The sequence below is a fragment of the Homalodisca vitripennis genome, chromosome 3 (assembly GCF_021130785.1).
Source record: "Homalodisca vitripennis isolate AUS2020 chromosome 3, UT_GWSS_2.1, whole genome shotgun sequence".
NCBI classification, from domain to species: domain Eukaryota; kingdom Metazoa; phylum Arthropoda; class Insecta; order Hemiptera; family Cicadellidae; genus Homalodisca; species Homalodisca vitripennis.
In genome coordinates, this window is record NC_060209.1 from 79,526,178 (window position 1) to 79,550,637 (window position 24,460).

General features: G+C 31.1%; 2 protein-coding genes across 2 annotated transcripts in view; both read left to right on the plus strand.

Annotated features, from left to right (window-relative positions):
- Positions 1–2,137, plus strand: part of LOC124358253 — a 50,009-nt gene extending 47,872 nt beyond the window's left edge. Inside the window, exon 4 of the mRNA XM_046810546.1 lies at positions 2,024–2,137. Coding sequence (XP_046666502.1) covers positions 2,024–2,137 — 114 coding nt within the window. The remainder of the gene's footprint in view (positions 1–2,023) is intronic.
- LOC124358254 (glutamate synthase [NADH]) overlaps positions 2,134–24,460 on the plus strand; it is an 82,437-nt gene continuing 60,110 nt past the window's right edge. Inside the window, exons 1-4 of the mRNA XM_046810548.1 lie at positions 2,134–2,140; positions 2,298–2,472; positions 3,501–3,627; positions 6,506–6,637. Of these exons, the coding sequence (XP_046666504.1) occupies positions 2,134–2,140; positions 2,298–2,472; positions 3,501–3,627; positions 6,506–6,637 (441 nt within the window). The remainder of the gene's footprint in view (positions 2,141–2,297; positions 2,473–3,500; positions 3,628–6,505; positions 6,638–24,460) is intronic.

Consider the following 24,460-nt stretch of genomic DNA (forward strand, 5'->3'; position numbering starts at 1 on the left):
TGTTAAAATAACAACTTTTGTCTTGAATTTTATGTATTTTTTAAATAATGTAGCCACAGTTAACATTGTTTCGTAAGGGTTTTAACTTTGGCGTTTTACCTTTAACTGTCTAAACCGGTATAATAATTAATGTTACGATACTTTTCGTACTGTGTTAAATTATTCAAGCTACTAATGCGAATTTTTAAACGTTCAGATACTACATGTACACATTACATATAGTGTAAATATATGTTTATTGTGTGGTGTGAAACTGCATAGAGTCGACCGTTATAAAAAGTTAAGCCGAGTAGTTTTTTATAACGATTCAATTTGTCTTAGGAACGGGCCGTTTCGATATTTGTGTAAATAAAAGAACAGTAAGATGACTATAGCAGTTCAATCCAAATAATAATCAATTTGTGGCGAGCTTGTGTATAAACCAGTATAAAATTGTAATATTATCAAAACATTATTCATTTCTTGGACACGAGGTAATTAGTCCATTAACAGCGCAACAAATCCTGCATTATCACCTAACGATCACGAGCGTTGCATTCTTGTTAATTTAAGGCTTGTCACCAGTTAGGTAGATGCTGTAAACTGGTACCTATAATTGGCCAAAGAAAATGTTACAAAGACCAATTAGTAAATTATAGCTACTAATTTAAAACGGTTGTAACAAATAAATAAGCACTTTAATCTGTTACAAAAAATGGCCTAGGAAAATGTTACGAAGATCAATTATTAAATTAATTATTGCTGCGAATTTAAGACCTTTTTTATCTAATAATTATAGACATACTAATCTGTTACTAAATATTGGACCAAGGCAAATAAATATTACTAAGATTAAATATTGAATCATCCATGCTCATTAAGAATTGTGATCAATTTTGTAGATGCCGTAAAAAAATACTAAGACAAACGTTACTAAGATCAAACATTGATGTTGCCGAATACGAACGAACAAACTTTATACTTTATTTGGGATCTACAGAAGTTATGGAACTCTAAAGATAAAAGTTAATACGCTTTCTCATAACTCTTGTTCAGTAAGTTGCGGAATAAAAATCAGTATCCCTGGCATTTTCCGTCCTTCCATAATTTTGTCTAATGATCTGTCTGTCTGCCGGTCGTGGAAATTCCCCTCCGTTTCCTAACCTATCGTTACAGATAAACAAGTCTGTTTAGAAACAGGTCATGGAATTATTGTGTTTCGAACCTCAATCAGTTGTTTATCTCTTTATCTCACACCAATGTTGTATTTCAATAGTACAGAGATTTTTATAATCTTTCTTTTTTAGAGATACATTTTGCATCGGCTATTTTTTTATTGCCGTACACATTTGAAGCGCCTTGTGAATTGGTTAACGTTATGGGTTGATTTCGAAGTGAATTCGTTAGGATAACCATGTTTTGAATTTAATGAGCTTTCAGTATTAGGCCTACATATTTTTTTAACTCATGACATTTCAATTACAGTAATTCTAAATTACTATAATTCTAAATATTATCGAGTAACTCGCTCATTTTACGAAAATCGGCGTGAACTAGTAAGGTTACTTATACTTCAGCCTTCTAAGTGACAGAGCCAAATAAAACCAGTAAAACAGTTTAGATCATTTTTATTTATTGTTTTCATACAAGATGAGAAATGCAATCCAAGAATAAATGCATGTTTTCATCTTTATTTTAACTCCCATTTCAGATGCTATAGTTTAATTTCTTCTAACATGAAAAAGGTGAAAAGAAGGTCCTAACATGACATTAGTGCGTTGTTTTTTTCACTAAACACTATATAGCACATTTTATACTATGAATGTGCTAAGTCAAACTAAGAAAACTTGTATGAAACTGTTTTAGCCCGATGTGCATTATTTCAATAACAAAAGCAAGCTTTTGTTAAGCAATATAATAAAATTATAAACTAAGCCATTTACTGATGCATTGTATTAGTTAAGGGTGAAAAATTGAACATGTGAGGGGCATGCGGCAAAAATAGATGAGTTGTACTTACTCTGAAATGTGATGTTAATTGCAGATTGTTTGTGATGCTGAAAAATTGGCCATGCGGATGAACCACAGAGGAGCATGTGCCTGCAACAATGACACAGGATATGGAGCTGAAATGCTCAACAAGTTCAACAGAAGATGAGTTGTACTTACTCTGATATGTGATGTTAATTTTGTCTTGTTGCAGATTGTTTGTGATGCTGAAAAATTGGCCATGCGGATGAACCACAGAGGAGCATGTGCCTGCAACAATGACACAGGATATGGAGCTGAAATGCTCAACAAGTTCAACAGAAGATGAGTTGTACTTACTCTGATATGTGATGTTAATTTTGTCTTGTTGCAGATTGTTCGCGATGCTGAAAAATTGGCCATGCGGATGAACCACAGAGGAGCATGTGCCTGCGACAATGACACAGGAGATGGAGCCGGGGTGCTCACCGCCATTCCACACAGCTACTATGCCCATGAACTCAGGTTAGTACTTGACACTGATCTCTTATTATAACACATACAATGTATGAATATTCAGTTCAGCTCCATTCACCTTCTGCTTAGTACAGCGTCTGAAATGGCTGAATGACTTGTAGTGGATATCTTACTCTGTATGGCTGCTGGATAAACTAGTCACTAAGCTCCTCTTTGCCTAGGTATTTCTGATGTAGAAACAGTACAAAAAGAACGTTTTTAACATCTTCATTGATGACTGCTTTTTTGGATCTCTTCATACGGATGTTGACTTCAGATTCTAGGTGGCAAGTCTGAACTGATAGTGCTGAACTTCAGATGCTGCACTAAGCGGAAGGTGGATGGAGCTAAACTCAATATTCGCTTTGAATCAACCCTTTCCACTATGGTAGTGTTTATATACAGTGTGTGAAAAGATCCCTTGATATATTGATATATTTTCAACAGTTTAACTTCAAACATTAGGAGTCTAATCAATTGCATAGAATCTGAAAACATATTTTTAATCTTTCAGTTTTGATGAAAGCATAGACAAAGTTTCAGTAATTTTAATAAAAGAAATTCAAATATGAGAACTGAAATTGTTATAAGTCCAAATCAAGTAACTTTTCAGTTGAAGTACCACTAAGGACTGAGTAGATCTAACTTTGCTTTTAACAAAGATACTTTAATTTTATTAAATAAATTTCAATAAAACTTTGACAAATAGTCATGTATTGAGAGACAAAATTTCTAATCTATAACGTGTACAATTAAAAAGATAGTCAAGCTATTTTGTAAATATTCTAAACTACTTTTAGTTTCAAGTGTAGGAATTCGAGGAGCTTTTGTATTTAACGTAACTATTCATATATATGTAACATTTATTTAGTAAAGCTTTGTAAAGTTATAGTATCCAACCGGCACATTAGTGCACAGAAAACATTGGCGTGGTATTTGCCTTAACTGAATATGACGTGTGATATTCTTTTATTTTCCACAAAAATATCACGCTACTCATTGTGACAAGGTACTCACGATGATGTACTGTGTTGCAGAGAGCAGCACAGCATAGATCTGCCACCGTTTCGACAGTACGCTACTGGCATATTCTATCTGGACAAGATCCACCATGCCGACTGCGAGGCTCAGTTCACCAAGATTGCTGAGGAGTGTAATCTCAAGGTATCTTAATCAATATTTTTTAATCTAGGTTTTAGTCCGTAATATGATATATGTCCCATTGTACCACACTTCACACTAACTGTGGCTAGGAGTTTGTACTCTCTCCTGATCACTTGTTAAATGACAAAAGAAGGAAACTGAATAAAGGGTTTCATGTTTAAAATAAGTTTACATAGATTTTACTTTCCCCACCAAACATAGGACAAGAGGAAGTATTGTGATATGTCAAAAAATGTGTTTTGGGTTTTTAAGTAAAATATTCATAAATTTCAGAATATTCTGAGTAAAAAATTGGTTTTTGTAAATATATCTGTATGTTTCAATTTAGGTATCGACCACGACCAAATAATGGACTTATTTGGACCATTTCAGATAGAGGTGTAATTACATCTCATTATTTTTCTGTTTTATACTCTTTTATTATTTTTAACTTTAAAATCAATTTTTTTCTTTGACAACATTTCTAATTAATTTTTACCCTTTACAGCCTACTTAACTTTATGTAAAAGTCAGACGGTTAGACTTAAAACAAACTATCAGATATTTCGTTTTAAAAATAATTGAGCTGACTTATCTCAACAGCTCATTTCTAAAAGAGAAATATGTTAGAAAGGAGATGAAGATAAAAATGTTAATAATTCAGTGATTAACTTGATATACAGTTATAACTGTACATTATTACTTAAATACATCATCAACCAATATTAAATGTCCATAAAGTGATGAAATACTGTCGCTATCAATGCTGTAAATTGTACTCTATCATAGCTCATCCATTAACCTTTAATCTGTTCAAGAGATAGCGATAGATTGAGTATGCTGCAATGAACAGATTAGGTGTACAGCATGCAATATCTGTGTGCAATGTATGAATCATCTGCATAACTCTGAAATTATCAAAAAATCATCAAATCGAGATATTTTAAATCCTCACTCATTATGAAGATAATACATGTTTTACAATAATGACGCCAGACAAGTCCATAAACATCTTTAAACATCCAAATATTATTTTATGCACTTTTACAATTTCAGTTAGCACTAAGATTTGATATTTTTACATTTGTTAGTAGAACTGTTATTAAATACAGTTTTAATTTATAAAATTGAAAAATTAAAAGTTTTTGGTCTGGAGGACTGGGATCATAATAATTGTCATAAAATTGCTCTGTGATGTAATATTTTAAAACTAGTGATTATAAAGAAACTTGATGTGTAAATTATTAATATTGTTTGTGAAAGCACTTGAAATTATGTCCTATACTTCAAGCATAGGAAGTTGCATAACATTATTATATAGGTTCTAATTTTGGAAGTTGATCATATATCTAAAACTTGGTATTGGTATCTTTTTAAAATTTCCAAAAATACCTCTCAGGAAAAAATGAATTTCTTCTTGTCATTTTCAACATGACAGATAACTTAAACAGTATTCTTCCCAGATGTTGATTCATCTACTATTTAATTCTTTTATCTATTAACTAATAGACAAGACTGTGTGTGCACGCTTTATAGTATACTTATAGGATAGTGGTTGCTTAAATGTTAAACCAACATCTGAGACAGACAGATTAAAGTTCTAGGTCTCTGTTTTATTCACAGATTGCTTAAAACTAAGTCACAAAATATACTTTTGATTGGTTATTTGTACTTTAATAATTATAAAACTGGAAAAATAATGATTATAAAACTGCTTTTTTTTGGGAAACCTCCAGGTTATTACATGACATTTTTCAAATTTGTCATCTAATGACATGCATTAGTTAATCTTGTAACATGTATATTTTATTCACAGTGTCTATTTAAGAATCTTATTGGTCCTATCAGATGTGGTTTAAAAATAAATTAAATTGAATACAAAATATTCCATAGTAATAAATTGGGGAATATGTCATGATTATTTCTTGTGGTTGATTACCTGTTTTAATTTTTCTCCTCAGTTTTGTCTTTTCTTATTGTTAACAACTTAATACACAAAATAGATATAAAGAAAAGTATGGGTATGTTTCTATTTATTAGTCAAGTATAACATTTATTGAGGATTCTTGCTAGATATTAACAGATTCTGCATTAGATTCGAGAGTCTGGTGTCAGTTTCAAAGCTGGCCTTGTTTAGTTTCTACGGCTTCCCACAACCTCACTTGTGCAATGCTGCAGTGGTTTATTTAGTCTGTCCACTCATGGGGATAAATTTAAGCCATAAGAGTACAGATCTTTACCATATAACATTTGAAACTTTTATAGATGAGTTGGTTTTGATGATGAAGTACACAATTCAAAACTACAGAAGGGTTCTATTTTTTATGTTTCAGTATAATAGGCGGGGATGTTAACAACAATGCAACAGCTGTTTCTGTTTTCTGGCTTTAAATTTATGCTGAAAACCTAACAGTAACATTTTTTTAAATAAATTCTAGGTGATATATTATACAATAATCTATAGTACTAGTAAAAAACATTTGGAATTCTATTTTAAGAACACATATAATTCACTATAATGAGAATATTACTATAATGAGAATATTACTGTAATTAGAATATTACACAAACAGTGGAAGTGTTTGTAGAATTTGATATTTAACCAGGATTTAGTATCCCACATCTCTGGTATTCTATAAGACTTTGAACACTGAATATGATCTTTTTGCTCTATGGATGTAAACATAAAGTATATATATTTCATATTCTACACCTGATTTGGGGCATTAAATAATCAATAACATATTCCACTTTCTTAACGTTAGTCTGTTTGAGTTTTATTATGATATCTAAAACTGTGAGTTACGCAGCCCACCTTTTTGTAATTTTTTTGTCTATCTACTGGATTGATAACTATACAAGTTCAAACTACTGATGAATATGTCTGTGTGTGCTGTAGGTGCTGTACTGGCGTACAGTCCCCACCAACAGTGCCGGGATAGGTGAGGTAGCCCGCAGCGGGGAGCCGTTCATGAGGCAGGTGTTCGTGGTACCCGCGTCGCCGCTGCAGGAAGATGAACTCCAGAAGCAGGTTAGTGAGTCATATTTCCTCTACGTTAGCTATTGGGATCACCTATAGAAGTTCACTGGGATAGGGTGTATTGCAGGGGTCACTAATTGATTTCATTACGGGTCCTTTTTTAAAAATAACATGATCTTCACGTGTTGTTGGCGTCCATCACTCAACATAAAAACAAAACACACTGAGTGAAGGCGTGGGGGCGGCGTTGGATGATGTGACGGTGATGTGGAAATGTTGGCTTATATATTTTAACCCATTAAAAAGGTTATTAAGCTTTACAACATATCTTTTGTGGTGTAAAAAACAAATGGATCATGATCAGTTTGATCACATTTGAATATGTTCCAACAAAAATGTGTGTGGTAAGACATCAAGTGTTGAGAGGTAGTTTACCTTTTAAAGAAGATTGCCACATATATCACATAGAGAGGCCACAGAACTCGTTAAACTCATATTAAGTATACGATACTATATACAACACTGATACTATTGGATTATGGTCCAGAAGGTCTTTTGTACTTTACCAATCAAGAAATATTTGCATTTATATAATTCTTACAAAAGAAAATACTTTTCATTTGTTGAAGATTATAGGTTGATTTTAGATAAAGTTTTTATATAAATATTTTTTGCTAATAATACCTCCTGGGTTATCTGACCCAGATTGCTTCTACTTAACTTGATAGGGTTAGAAATGTTCTCTTTTATACTATAGAAAATTTAACCTCAGCTCTCTTCTTTTGTTGCGTCCTCCTTAAAAAAATCATGATGCATGAAAATTTGTGTGTTGATTCCAGATATCTCTATAAGGAATGATTTCATTTGAATAGCAAACCTAGATATCGTTAAGCATTGTTTTAAATCTTCTTTGCCGCAAATTACAAGTGCATTCTCCATTAATGATATTAGACAAACAAAAATGTAATGATTTTTAACATTAGTGTACGGTTTTTTTTTAGTTCTTAGTTTGGGTGCCAAACACTAATGTGTTTGTTATGTTTTGGAAAGTATACAAAACAAAATTTGAAAGGTTAACTACCTTCAACCCGATTAACTATATCTTTAGCTCAGCCAACGCGAAGTCCAGATGAGTGAGTTGTTTTTGAATTGTAAAAATAAGTGCTAGAATTTCACAACTAACTGGTAATGATAGGGCCTTCTCTTCTGAGATTCTAATTTTGTCTTGGATATTTCCCAAAATGTAATGGTCTGAGCAAAACTACGTTCTTCAAGGGCTGCACCAGCACCTGCCAAATTATGTCCTCATCACCTGTCTACATCCATTTTGTCTTGTCATTCAATTTAAAGTATTCATTCATTATTATATTAATTATTAAACTTCAATGAACTTTACAAAACACATGTTGTAGGTACTAAAAATCATAATTCTACCTGTAGCATATCATCTATACTATAAATATTTTTCACTTAAGTGAGTTACTAATATTTGTTTATTGTTTTTCCAAAAGAAATAATAATTAATTGGAAATTATACTTAGATTATGTTTTATTAAACAATGAATCTTCATATTTTACAAAAAATAATTAATTTCAAATCCACCTGTAATGTTTATATTTTATCTCTCTTTAAACGTTTTACATAAAATCATCCAATCATCCATTTAGAGTCAAATATTTTATTTGAACTTAGATAGAGACATAGATTGAATTATTATAGAGGTGATTCACATACATGCAGAAGTAAAAACAGAATTGAGCAAGGTAACTCCAATACTGATGCATAGCTGATTTCTGATTAAGAACACTACATGTTTAGCATTGTCTTCTGTAGCTGGATTAGTGCTGGCATAACACATTCACTAACAAAGAATCAAGGTTACAGTAGTAAAGTGTAACACTTGTACCATCAAACAATGAGCGACAATGTTGGCTAAGTGAGTCTTAAAAAATTTCTTTGAGTCTGAGGTATATTTTATTAAAGATGAAGAAGATTATATTGTCCGAGAAAAGCATTATATTGGGGAGTAACTGTAGAAATGCAAAGAACTGACTATGCACAAAGGAAGTTTAATACTGATGCCAGAGAATTTGGGATTTTTTATATATTTGTATGTACATGGTAGTAAGATATATTTTGATTGTCTGTCATTCTACTTTGTTTTATTTTATTTATGTTTTATTTTAAGTAATACCAATAACAATTTTTTACCTTCACGAACTTTAGACACAGAAAAACTCTTTACTATAATCATATTTTTATTTTTTTCAATTTCATAAGACTACAGCTGTTATCGATATACTCCAGCTTGTTTGTGAAATGTTTTAGACCTTTTACTCTTTCAAGACTATTTCTACTGCTTTTTACTTCTTGACGAACATCACAGTTGCATGTTATATTTCCAAGATGTATATTTTCTCTTTAGGTAGGTGATTGTTACTGAATACCAGAAGTAAATTATATGAACTGTGGAGTTTTATTCCTGCATCTGGCAAAATGGAACTAGATATCTACTTATGATAGATAAAATTGTAGTACCTGTATATTGATTAGCTGTTAACAATAAATTCTAATCATCTCAGATTTGTTAAGCACAATACATATCTCAGCATGATCACCAGCATGGTGTGGTCTGAGGTTTGTAAAAGTACAATTGGACAAACAAGACACACTGCCTGTGTTGCACACAGTTTTCTTGCCAGATATTGTTTTCACATATGACTGACTATATTAGGTGTAATACCTGCTGTGGTGCAAAACCTTACTCACGTGGATCTAATTTGATCTAATTTTTGTGTTGATTGTGATAAGTTCTTAAAACAAGGAAACAAAAATAGCTGATGTGATAATACTTAAGTGGTATTGCAATGTTTATTTTTGCAGCGATAAGATAATAGAATTTTATTGCAGTAATTAGTTTAACACAAACATTTTTATCTCTGACTACTTGAAAATTTGTGTCATGTTCGGTTACTTCGCCATTCCTTAAAAATGCAAAAGTATGACTTTTAAATGCCTCTTGGACTATTACCACAGAAAATCCAGGTACTTACTCAAGTCCCGTAAATGCTACAAACATTGTACTGTTGTGCTGTAATGACATTGGAATCATATATGACTGGCTATTTGACAGACTTTGGTCTCTGTTCCACTGAACAAAAATAACTAATGTAAGAGAAGACGAACTACTTCAAGATTCAAGATTCAAGATATTTTATTGTCATTAAGCACAATACATATTATGCAATAGACAAAGTCAACATATTATATAGCCTACTTTAATCTAATCTTTAATCTAGGCACAGTTATAGGACAAAATACAGTATTGCCAGCTAGAACTAAATAACAATAATATAAATGTGAATAAAAACAATAAAATTACAATTAAATAATTTAAAAATCTATACAATATGTGCTAACAATCCTAATCTTAAATTAACAATGGATTAAAAACTTAATGAGCTAATATCACAGGCTAGGTAATCTTCAACAGTGTAAAAAGCTTTATTTTTCAGCCACTTTGCAATGGTAACTTTAAAATTATTAAGTGTAACATTCCATGCTTTCTCTGGTAATTTATTAAATAATTTTATACTGAAAAATATCTGGCTGTTTTTGGTCTTTTCGAGTCTGACTGGGGGTAGATCGAGTAAATACTTTTTTCTTGTGCAGTGTGTATGAACATCTTGTCTATTTATGAAACTATTCAAATTTTCTTTTACATCAAGTAATGAGCAGTAGATGTATAAGCTTGGCAAGGTCATAATTTGAAGTTCTTTGAAAAAAAAGTGAACAAGATTCTTGTTTAGAAACATTTTTTAAAATCCTAATAGCTTTTTTTTGCCATAAAAATATTTTTTTGGCACTGGAACTGTTTCCCCAAAGAGTCACACCATACCTCAAGTGTGAGTGGAAAAATGCATAATAAGCAGTTATCAACATCTCCTGAGTAACAGTATTCCTTAGTTTACATAATAGGTATATAACTCTAGATAGTTTAGTACATAAATAATTAACATGATGTTGCCAGCTTAATTTACTATCTAGGATAACACCCAATAACTTAACAGAATCATTACTGTATTATTGTATTATTGTAGTATTATTGTGTAGAGATAATGTTAAATATTCAGTTTTATTATGATTCACTGCCAACCCATTTGCTTTAAACCATTCTAGAGCTAATTTAAATGAACGTTCTTGATCAGATTTTAAGATTTGTGAGTCTTTATTACAGTTTAAAAGAGTAGTATCATTCGCGTACAAAACAGAATTACAAGGTAGGCTAGATGAAAAATCATTGATTGCAACAATAAAAAGAAAAGGTCCCAAAACAGAGCCTTGCGGAACTCCCAATTTCACTGTTCTGAAATTGGACTTGTTCTCCCCCTTGGACAACCATCTGTTTCCTGTCAGATAAATAAGATGACAATAATTGTAATGCTTTATGTTTTATGCCATAACTAAACAACTTTTTTAACAACAACTCATGATTAATACAGTCAAACGCTTTACTTAAATCTATCAATGTTGCAGATGATATAATCTTTTTCTAAAAATTATTTTAAATGTTTTCCACAATTTTTCCTATTGCTTTCACAGTGTTTGATTTTTTTATAAATACATATTGTTCTTTACAGAGCAAATTGTTTTGAGAAAAGAAATCATACAATTGGTCTTTTAAACAACACTCAAAAACTTTCTTCAGAACACAAACATTTTTATCTCTGATTACTTGAAAATTTGTGTCATGTTCTGTTACTTCGCCATTCCTTAAAAATGCAAAAGTATGATTTTTAATGCCTCTTGAACTATTACCACAGAAAATCCAGGTACTTACTCAAGTCCCGTAAATGCCACAAACATTGTACTGTTGTGCTGTAATGATATTGGAATCATAACTGACTGGCTATTTGAGTCTTTAGTCTCTGTTCCACTGAACAAAAGTAACTAATGTAAGAGAAGATGAACTACTTCGGAATTCAGTCAAATAGGCCATAGCATTATATATATATATATACAAGTATTTGTACAAAATAGTTTACTAATTAGTATCATTTTATGATACCTAATGTTTGTTACTCTGTTGCATATTATTATGCTGCTCTATACGACTATTATAATGCAGCCATTTTATAGTTTATACTTTTATGTAATTTGTCAGAATTATTGCGATATTATTGCTATGTAAATGTGACCAACTGGCTGTATAGCTGCATTTAAAATAACCTGAGATTCTAAAGTAAAAGTTTTAAAGCTTGCTTGGATTGAAAAAAGTTGTTTAAATTACGTGTAACTGAGTAAAATTAGTACAGTTCTTATTATAACATTTGATATATTTTATAATTTTCTATTGATAATACTGATTCATCAAAAATACAAATTTGTGCAAAATACAAAATTGGTCTGTGATGGAATGCAATTGGCACTATACACTCCATTTTAGCACTTTTTTACATGTTTATAGAATGTCACACTGTTATTAGGGTTTGTTATTTTGTTTGCTGTGTATGTAATGCTGTAGTACTAGAATCCACAAGTGACACAAATATTCAGTTCAACTTTTCTGGCTGGAATTAAGAGACTTTCTATTTGTGAATGTGGTAGAACCGCTAGAGTGGTGATTTATTCACCATTGTTTAGAATACCATTTTACTGTTTGACTGCTGGGAATCTGAGCTTTGCATTTCCATTGTGAAGGAGGATAGGAGGATATGACAACAGAAGTAGGTGAATTTAAAAAAATTATTCCTATAATATTTTTATTAGAAAACTGTATTGGAATTCCTAAGAATTACACACTTCAGTTTTTTTGTACTTGACTGTGTGACAAACACAAGTGCAGAAAAATATGTTACAATGGTACTGTATATAGCTTGTCTTCAATACCTGCAGGGCAGTTTTTAATACTCCTTGTGGTTTTGCCATGTTGTGTGTAGTTAAGGGATATACCAGTAAACCTGGGGCTCTCTTGTCAAAAGAGAGCTCATATGAAACTGGACTGAGATTTGTGAGGACTTTTTAAGTTCTTTGACTAGATATGGAAGACATGGGCCTTTCAGCCTTTTGAATAGATTTGGAGCTATCGTTGCATATAGTCATTTGACTTAATTTTAAGGGCACAATTGTTTCCAGTCAGTTATTTGACTAAATGTGGAGGTGCCATCATGTCATCCAGTCCTTGTATTATATTTTGAGGGCACAATGGCTTTCATTCCGTTATTTGACTACATGTGGAGGGTATCATGGCATTCAGTCCTTTGACTGGATGTTGAGGGCACAATGGCTTTCATTAAGTTCTTTAATTATACGTCGAGACCATCATTGCATCTAGTCCTTTGACTGCATGTTGACTGCACAATGGCATTCATTCAGTTTTTTTTATTAGATGTGGAGACCATCATGGCTTTTACTGGGTTTGGCTTTCAGTCATTTGGAGATTTATGAAGGTTGCAAGGCATTGAGAAAACTTCAGGTTTATTAATACCATATAAAATCACTCCATTTACTCTTATCTCAGTGTCATTCCTGTTTTGGCTTTTGGAAAGTCACAAGTAAAAAATAAATGTGAGTTAATTTCCATAAACAAATTAATTAAATGCTGAATTGAATTTGAATGCTGCTTATAAGACTAAGAAATTTCAAAAGTTTTTAATCCATTTTATAAATATTTCTTGACAGAGTAAACCCATGTGACTATTTTATTAAATTTAGACACTAGTCGATCAATTAAATTTATGAATATACTATCTACAAATATGAAATTAGTTGTTAAAAACCGTGGAAATGATGCCTTGGATATTAAAATCACTCCTTTTTACAAGCACAAGCTAATTACATCTAGTGTAAAGCTTGTGTCCTTGAGTCAAACAATAGAACATTGTGTTCAAGACTGGGGTCCATTGTAGGTTGTGGTGAGCCTCAGCCTCATCTCACATCTCACATCTAGCAGCAATCCTCCCTGTTGTTAGCAGTAAAGAAAGAAAGGTGATTGTTTTGGTACAAGCCATTCTTGTCAGCAACCATCTTCTATTTGTGCATCATACTCATACAGGTGTAGGTTAGCACTCTAATCTCTGCATTACACAGCTCACATTCATTTGTTTATTTGGGGGTTTAGCGTTTAGTAACCTGTAATGTAGGTTTGATATCCTTTGATTCCAGACCACATTTTAGTACACTTTGTTATATTTGTCATTAATATAGCTGTGCAAATATCAAAAACAACTCATTTACAAATGCAGAGCCTAAAAGTGTTTATAACTTAGAAATTTGGAAGAAATATATCTCATAGTTTCAAAATGTATGATTTATATATTTTGAATTGATGATTCATATTATGCACAAATAGAGATTTTTGTAATTTGTGTACTTTTGTTGTTACATTTAAACTATTTACTAAAGCTCTGTAGTGAGAGCTCAGGAAATGGAATCATCTAGACTAGAAGTACCTTTGACATTCAGGGATTCTATTGATCAGTAGTAGTGGGTTACTCCCACAACATCTCCCCCCTTTCCCCTGCTTCTCACCCTTCTTTTTAAAAATACACTGTTCGTTTTAGAATAGTAATTAATTTCTTAAACAACAAAAACCACCACTTAAGACGGTGTAAATTACTACTAGTTTGTTAATTTCTATTATAATTGTTCTATTAATTCATGTAACTTCAAACTTATACTTTAAAAGTACAAAACACTTGACAAATTTCTAATTAAGAAACTGTACTTTTTCATTTAGTAAAAAGTGTATAATTTTTACAGAAACACTTAGTTATTTTGTTCTGTTGTAATTTGGTTACTAGCTGAATGGTTGAAATAACTAAGTAAAAACTATATTTTCAATACCAAATGATCTATCGTATATCAAAGAGAAATTTAATTTAGAAATACATTGGGAAATAAAAAATATTCAACAGTAATAGCATTTTTTTTATTTTTAAATCTTTACAGCAGATTGTTGATAACTTGTTATTCTCCCTCCTCTCAAACTGATTTCATTTCTTTCCTGTCCATTTATCACATTAAAGGAAATGTACCAAGAATCCCTCCAACATAGAAAGTTGTTGTGGGTCGTGCCAAGTGACAATTGGGCAGCAATGACAGTAACTCTGGCTGACTTGACAAACAATCACTCTGCTATATATAGAGGCCCAAACTTCACATGCAAGATGGCCTGTCAGAACACATAAGCTACTTTGAACATGAAATATTGTCTGCACTGAGTTGCTACATACAATATGTCACGGAAGCAATTTCTTCTTCTAAATTTACTGTCATTTTGTTAAAAGATTTTTCAATCCATCTTTTAAAATTAGTATCAAATCAGTTTCTGTCTTATATTACTGCAATATTCTTTTAAGAAAAAGAATTAAAATAGTTTTTATGACTAACTTGTTAAACATTAAATAGAATAATAATGTTTGATTGTCAAAAGTGAACCCCTTCTTTGTTTGAAATAAGTGTTACTAAGACAATTTGTATCGATTAGCTTTCTTTAATAGGTACCTTATAAATTTCTTTGTTTGTTAGCCATTTAAGAATTTTTAACTTAAAAATTGTTATAAAATATGTTAGTATTACATAAAGTCACAGTAATACCAGAAATGTTGTAAAATAATTTATTCTCTTAACCCTCCCTTAATTCTCTTGTTAACCCTTGTTAGAGTTTTGAGTGTGTGAATTAAATTTTAATATTTTTTACCTTTGAAAGATACTGTAATATAAATAAGTAATAAATAGTTACTATACTATCATATAGTAATTTATTATGACTAGAGAAATAATTGTAACCACTGCCAATTTACAGGAGTAGGTTTTTTATCAAATTGTAGAAATTATATTATAACTGCTAAATACATATTTGACTGAAATTTGATATACAAAATATTCCAAATCTTAATATAACCCAACACCAATAATTCCAAATATATACGTAATATACATAATCAGAGGCTATTTCTGAATATAGTATAGACAAATTAATATTTCATCTTAATTTTTATTGTTTGCTTGTTTAGGGACATGTCACGTTCACAGTAATATAAATATAAAACTGTGTATTGCTAAAAATATTATCAAGAATAATATTTTAACTATATTCCTAGATGTATATGCTCGATGGTGCCTTTGATATTTACACAACTAATATGAGTATAATCATAGTTACAAAAAAACCTAATCGTTACATCATCTGGTTCTGCTCCGCAGAGCATAAAATATAGATTCATGTTTGAAAGACCACCGTTTATTTTATCAGTAAAACAGATAAAGAGATACATAAATATTCCCCCTCTCGGGGCTATAGTTAAACTGAAAGATTAAATCGGATACCTTTAATCAATCTTTATTAATTCACAATATTTTACAATGTACACTTTAAAATTTACAATATGATGACAGCAGTGAGAGGGGGTAGATGATAATAAATTCAGCTAGCTTATTTAGATGGTGGGGATGTCTTACTTTTGTATGTTGAAAACGCCTTAAACCACAAGGTGTACTTCAACAAGAGAGTGCTCGTCAGGAAAAGGTGGCTGGCAATGCGTTCACGGGGCATCTTCCTTTTCTTATGATGTATTTGACGTAGTAGTCATAGCAACATTTTGATTGTAGTTAAATTTATTTATTTTTGTATTTAAATCCATTTCTATAGATACACAAGAATGAATTTTAACACTTAGGTACAGATAGGAGTGATAAAATGGGTTTGGATAGTACAAATTCAGAGTTTTAAGAGAGTAATTAAAAGGTTTTTTTTATGTGGGACGTGTGAAATCCTTAGTTTATATCGGCCATCGTGCACAGTGCCTTGGCAATCAGTCAAGGTGATCAGTTACAGATTACATTTTGTGTTCTTGTTCTTTTGTTTTTTAAGGCTGCCAATCAAGTTATGTGTTTAGCGAATTAATGCTTTAGCTTTCTCTGATAGTCTAGTCAATGAGTAGCAAAATGAGAGGTATAAAAGGAAGGTCAATAAGCAGAAAAAAACTATTGGACGTTGACAAGAGTATTGGAAATATTCTATACAGTTAAAACAAGAAATGCGGCCTATAAACTGTCTCACGTATTTGGAAAAACCAAACTTGAACTAATTTGTAGTTTTAAATACATGTTAGGGGTAAAAAGTGTACAATATAATAACAATTGAATTATGAAATCTTTATCTGCTTTAAAAGTGCTATTGTAAATTCTATTAAACTTATAATACTATGTAGCTGAATTTTGTATCACTAATTAAAATGCTTTGCATAATTAAGGCCACAACAGAAATATATATATATTTCTGTTGTGGCCTTAATTATGCAAAGCATTTTAATATATATATATAAATTGGTTAGAAACATACTTGAATGAAATAATAAAAAAGTCAATATCAGAGCCCAAACTTACAAAACAGTATCTTCAGTAAAAATTAAAGAAATTAAATGTTTTCAAACATTTAAATTAATCATGGACATTGCATTAAAGATGTTTCCATCTTAAATTTTAGCAAGATTTGTTTTTACATATACTAAAACCTAAACATGTAGGCCTAAACACGTGTACAAAATTATACATATTTTGTCATAACTTTGTCCATAACGCCATTCAAACCTGAGGATTTATTACAATACTATGTTATTTACACAAGCTGTATACTGCTAGTGTATTATGTATTATTACGTGGTTATAACTTAAATCTGTTTTCTAAACAACAGTTTCAATTTGCAAGTATCACAATAAAATTAGTATGTAATTTATGATACATATAAAAGGTTTTACCTATTCAATTATCATAGAGTCTTTAAACCGGTTTTTTACGTAAATTATATTTTATACTGAGCTAAAGAAAATACTCTTGGACTAGTTTGAAATAAACACAGCTTTGTAATATACTCAGCTGGTTTGAATTGTAAATCATAATGATGATTTATTAATGTAATTAGGATGTTTCTTAGTTTTTCTAGAGAAAATATAAAATAATAACTATGTTAGTTCGATTGAGTTACGTTAATTTTAGGAACTGCCGTCATAGATTTCATTATTTATTTATATTTATTGTGTTTAGTAAGTAACTAATTATAATAAATATAATAAATAAATTCATAAATTCATAATTTCATTAATTGTTGTTGAGGTAAAATATTTTCTAAGAAGAGTAGGTTCAGTGGAGAATTCTGGATTGTTGCCAAAACGTGCAGAGATCAATAGAGCTTCTTGCGTCATCCACACCATGTGGAGTGGAGGAGTTTATCATATTAGGGGTGGCATCAGATCTGTGTTATTGCTTCCACAAATACTTATTGAACTATCAGAGTCACAAAAATCAGTGGCCTGGGTTACTACTTCCACAGTTACTTTTATCATAACCTAGGAACAGCCAGACCCAAATAACTTGAAGTTGTATAAGTGCAAGGATTATTAACTAAAAATGTTTCTTATAACCTAAGAACTATCAGAGTCACTATCAGTAGCACTAGTGACTTGGTATTAATGAATTTTGAAGACATCAGCCTGTTTAGTAGATATTACGTATTTTTAGTTGTCAGAAAAGATATAAAACTTTGTAAAATGTGCTCTTTTAGTGTTCTACTTTTAATTCAATGACATTTTCATTACAAGAAGTGATAAATAATCTTCCATAGTTTAAATGGTTGACATTTTATAATTCCATACCTTTTAAGGGGTAATAAAACATAATTTGAGGAAACAGCCATTGTTCAGGTCAGAAATGAGATCTGTTTAGTTAATTTGTCAGCCCTGATAGGCTCTACAAACCACTGTTGGGATAGGTAAAAAAACATTTTATAACTGTTTATTCACTTTTAAAATCCTTAAATCTTATCCTTATCAAAATCACTATTGGAGATATTTTTTACATATAAGCTAATTAATTACAGACTAATTAAGTGTCTACCCTTCTCCCACTAATAATTTTTGTGTAATAGCGAATCACAAAAGGAAACTCGAGGGATATGTCTACTTTAATTTATGTCTCTGTTGAGCTTTACAGATTCTTAACGAGTCCAGTATTTTAATTACAAAAAAACATTTTTAATACTAAACTCTCCATGTTTGCTTTTTACATTTGTTTTGTTCTAATAATAATTAGTATTACCAGCCACCAAAGGGTGGTTTATCAGTTGAAACATTTTAAGCAAGAAGAGGTCTTCATTTGGGAACATTCTCTTTAAAATGTTAAATACATGAAAAAGTAGATCATGGCAACCTAAATATAAATATGCTCACTAAATTTCTATTGGACCCTATTTTAAAAAAATGAGTAGGTAGAGTAGCAGACTTTTAAAATTCTTGAATGATATACTTAAAATAAATTTGAGGTATTTCTGTGTTTGTGAACAATGATATGATACTTTTGGTCAGTGGCTGACAAAGTGTACAAAATGAACATGGTGTTGTACCATATTATTCAGGATAAACCATTGAATAGGTTAGGGCTAAAGAGTTAAATTCTGAATTCTTGTAGTCTTCTATTAGGGTTAAAAATATTAAACAATCTAATACATTTTGTTAATTTGTTTAATCTTTAAAAATATTATTTGCTTTACAATCCTTCTCGAGAATATTTTAATATGAATTAAATATGAAATTGTGTAACTTTTAGAAGTATAATAGATCTATTACGACTAATGTAATTTGTGTTTAGTTTAATGGAAATGGTACAGTATTTAATTTCTTTCCAATTTCATTACATGATATAATAATTTTCATTTAATTATAACTGTTTTATATCAGTTAGTCTTTTAAACACATTAATTACCAGTACTAATTTTTAAATTAAGAAAATCTTTGTGTGATGTTTATTTTTAATTTCTGAAAGGAGGAAGGTATATTTTATTTTCCTTTGTCAGTTAATCTATTTATGAACACTGATGGGCTGGACAAAACGGACACAACAGTCAAGACTTAGTGGCAGGCAGCCATGTGAGGGGCGATGTGCGTCATTCTCCCATCCTCTGTTGTTATCGTTTGATCAGGGTCTTCAACTGCCATCTTGATTGTCCTCCCGAGTCCGATCTTAAATTGATCTACTTTTAGCTTGACAATTTCTTTTCAACAAATACAAAAGGGTAGTTTAATTTCGGGTTGCTATTTTATCATACTGGAATCCACATTACATTCTAAAGTTAAACACAATCCGCTCATATCTGAATTGAAAAACATTTATAAATATGTTGGTGATTGCCCAGATTATGGTATTTCCCATCTTGTTGTTGATATAACATTTTCACTGTAATTAAAGAGCAGCTGCAAAACAGTAGAAATAATCAGGAAAAATAGTTTAGTTTTGCATACTAACCACCAGGGAAGTAGTCTGGAAGTATAAAACCACCTTTATTAACTCTAGAGGCCCAGAAGTACTAAATTTAAATTTTAAGAGGAAAACATGAGTTTTCATTTATTTTACAATTAAAATTTTCCATTTACCATTTTGGAGAAGAATACATAAAAATAATTGTCATGGTTTTGCCTGTGATAAAGAGGTAAAGTACTGTTGATCACGTCCTAGACAGCATAAAATAAAATCTAAATAAAATATTATGGTGGTGTAGTTTCTTCTATCATTTGGTAGAATTAATCAACTTACTTCTGTACAATACGAGGGTAGGAGGGTAGGAGTACACCGCACTACATATTGCATAACAGGCTATGCTGAAGTTTCATTCAAAATTTCAAGTCTTTCACTCATTTTATCATGCTACATGTTTTACTATGTCATATGTTAAAATGTAATATTAACACTCAGTTTTGTTAAAAGATTATTTATTTGCAAATTTTCTCCTCGCTATTACATAGACCAATAAACAATCTAAAATCTAAATCAGACCCATAAGAGCAATGTGAAAATGTTCACTAATGCATACTCCATGGCATATTTTTTTAAATTAAAAAATGCCACGGGATGTGTAGTGTTTTGCTTTTTAAAATTGTTGTTGTTTGCTATGTGATTTAACTATGTGGAACCATCATCAAACTCAATGTTGCTTATATAAAAATTAAGTTTAAAGCAAAATGTCAAGTCTGTAGGAAAGTTCGTTCTTAAAATATTGTGTGGATAGACAGGCAGATAAGACAGACAGACAGAAATTAAATTTTTCCAACCACTTGAGTAATAGACATCTTACCCCTACAGCCAAATATACCAATATTAAAACAGTATTATACTGGATGTGTTATAAGAGTTGTGGAATTTATACATATTTTAGACCATTGTTATACATTCTATATAATATAATTTAAGATTCCTTTTTGTATTTTAAGTATTTGTTTACCAAAATTGTACTGTATTTGGATACAGTAAACTGTTTGGCTGTTGGTTAACTGTTGGCAGTTAATTGGTAAACACAAAACATATTCATAAACAACTTGGTTTGTAACTGATTTAAAAAGGTAGAAACAGTAAAAAAATTGAATAAAGAAAAACAGTTAATATGTGTACTAAGGTTAATCTGAATTACTAAAGTTTAATTAATTCAATATTTTAATATCTAATATGGTGAATATAACTTTCATAATAAATAAATATTTAAAAAAATTTAATTAAACTAAAGTTAATCACATATTATTTTCCACATATCAACACTTTAATAAATCCAAACACTAAATAAATTTCAATCAGTTCTCTGAAAACTGACCATGTTATAATAAGAATAATAATTATGGAAACAGTAACACATAAACAGAGACCACAGTGTTGAGTGCCAACATCGAATGAAGTGTTACATATGTTGTGCTCCTGGCCTCTTTGAGTTGGAAACAGTAGCACATTAACAGTGGCCACAGCATTGCGGTGCCAGCCTCAAATTTTGTGTCAGAGGGGTTGTGCTCCTGGCCTCTTTGAGTTGGAAACAGTAGCACATTAACAGTGGCCACAGCATTGCGGTGCCAGCTTCAAATTTCGTGTCAGAGAGGTTGTGCTGCTGGCCTCTTTTAGTTGGAAACAGTAGCACATTAACAGTGGTAAAAGTGATGGGATGTTTGACTTAAATTATGTGTCAGAGGTGTTGTGCTGCTGGACTCTGAGTTGGAAACAGTAGCACATTAACAATGGCCACAGCATTGCGGTGCCAGCTTCAAATTTCGTGTCAGAGGGGTTGTGCTCCTGGCCTCTTTGAGTTGGAAACAGTAGCACATTAACAGTGGCTACAGCATTGCGGTGCCAGCCTCAAATTTCGTGTCAGAGGGGTTGTGCTCCTGGCCTCTTTGAGTTAGAAACAGTAGCACATTAACAGTGGCCACAGCATTGCGGTGCAAGCTTCAAATTTCGTGTCGGAGAGGTTGTGCTCCTGGCCTCTTTTAGTTGGAAACAGTAGCACATTAACAGTGGTAAAAGTGATGGGATGTTTGACTTAAATTATGTGTCAGAGGTGTTGTGCTGCTGGACTCTGAGTTGGAAACAGTAGCACATAAACAGTGGCTACAGTGACGGGTGCCAGCCTCACATTATGTGTCAGAGGTGTTGTGCTGCTGGACTCTGAGTTGGAAACAGTAGCACATAAACAGTGGCTATAGTGACGGGTGCCAGCCTCACATTATGTGTCAGAGGTGTTGTGCTGCTGGACTCTGAGTTGGAAACAGTAGCACATAAACAGTGGCTACAGTGCCGGGTGCCAGCCTCACATTATGTGTCAGAGGTGTTGTGCTGCTGGACTCTTGAGTTGGAAACAGTAGCACATAAACAGTGGCTACAGTGACGGGGTGCCAGCCTCACATTATGTGTCAGAGGTGTTGTACTGCTGCCCTCTTTGGGTACTTGCCAAGTGTTGTATTTGGCTTGCCAATAGTGTCTTATTAGTGCACTGACATATTGTCATCCAGTACATGTTGAACAATAAACTTAACAAATAGTATTTCTGCAGTAAGAAAGATTTTAGATTTTGGAAGACGACAGGCCTTTTTACTGTAATAGTTAATTATATCTCTATTGAGAATACTGTGCAAATACACTTGAATGGAAAGGAACTTTTAAAAATTTGGTAGTAAAGATAATCCTAATTATAGTTAATAATAAAACTAACTGCACAGTTGATTAAATAAATAAATAAATATTGAATTGTTATTTCACTTTACCAATTAATTATTTTAGTCTCATTCATTATTATTTATATTTATTTTACATCAGTGCTTATTTTATTTAATGTTAGGCATATTTTGCTTGAATTTTTCTAATAATACTGAGTAACTTACATATTCTGAAAAACTCTGATGTGCCAATTTGAAAAAATACTCTGATTTGTTTAATGAGATAAATTAATGATACTTGGTGTGGTTGCTCATCTTTAACTTTAAGTTTATATGAAGTGATTTCATAAATGCTTACTACTTTGTTGTAAAAGATTTTAGTCCAGTTATTTTTTGATTGATTGCATGGATAAATAATAATGCACAGTTATTATAATTTGATACGTTTTATTATGAATAAGAAGACATTTTAATCTTGAAAATTAGTTGAAAAATTAGTACAAAAGTATTTGTTTGCAAACATCTGCGAAATAGACAAATTAGTGCTGGGATTCTCAACAGTAAATGCTTGGATTTTAGGTAAATATTTTTTAAGCGGTTGAGTTAAAACTTTGCTCTAATAAATATCAATAACTCTTAAAGAATTTCATCCTTTCTTTAGGCAATCTTGTTAATGTTTTGTTGATGATTTTAATCTTGAGACCAATCATGATTACAAGAGGAGAACTATTGCTGGTTGTTATCAAGAAGCAATTATGTGATAAGAGCTCACAATACTGGGCTCTCTTGTTCTGTTATGTTTGGCAAAGCACTTAACTCCTCAGACCTCTGACTTCAGCCATCCAAGAGTTGATTAGAGTCAATAACAAACTTTTTAAGGTTTGCTATTTGGAGCCATCGCCTGCCAGTACTCATTGATCCTAGTTTAATCAATGGGAAGTATTATTGTGGGACTGAGTTCCTGTGTCTGACTTTGGCTGAAATTGATGTTGCCTAAGAGATCTTTCAAAATTACATCAACAGAGGAAGAATAGTTGACACCCCAGTAGGAGTGTAAAATACATAGTGTTTTCTTGACTTTTTAAACTTTGATTCACTAGAACTAGATTGAATCTTTGTTTTTAAGATCAGTCTCTATAAAATATTTTTTAAGATGTCGTTTTGGACTGAATATAAAATAAACCATATGACTTATTAAGGATAAATTTGCTTTGTTTAAAAAAATAGTATTATGTAATATATAAATACATATAATATAAATTAATAAAACAAATGATGAAAATTAAATCTTGTTTGAAAAGACACATTTTATGTAAATGTGGTTTATGCTATTTATACTGATTTTATACTATTGGAATGTTAATAATTTTATTAATATTTTTTCTAAAAAATTAGTTTTTATTAAATTTGAAAATAAAATTTTAAGCAGTTTTAAATTTAAAAACTCAAAATAATATATTTTGGTATTTATCAACTATATTATTGCCAAGTTTTACCAAAACCGGTTAACTCAAACGATTATAGCCGATGTTAAATAGAAGCGTTTATAAGTATTGACAAAAAGTTTTTCTAAAACCAACTTTTGTTTGTTTAGGGATTGCAAAATTTGATGTTTTCTACAACCTTATGATTGAACCATATTTTCTTCTTTGTGTGTGATCAAAAGAGAATAAAAATGAATGTAATACAAAATTGTACGGTTTTGTGTGCATACAGACTGTACATAATACAAAATATATAAGACTGTAAGTTAATGTTCAATTTCGTTTTTATTAATTAAATTTTACAATAATTGTTAAGCGTGTAATATGTTTTTGAATTCCATAATTAATGAAAATTCCTGTTTAGACTGTCGGTTAATATTTTGCTGCAGAAATAACTGAAGAGCAGATGATATTTAAAACTAAGAC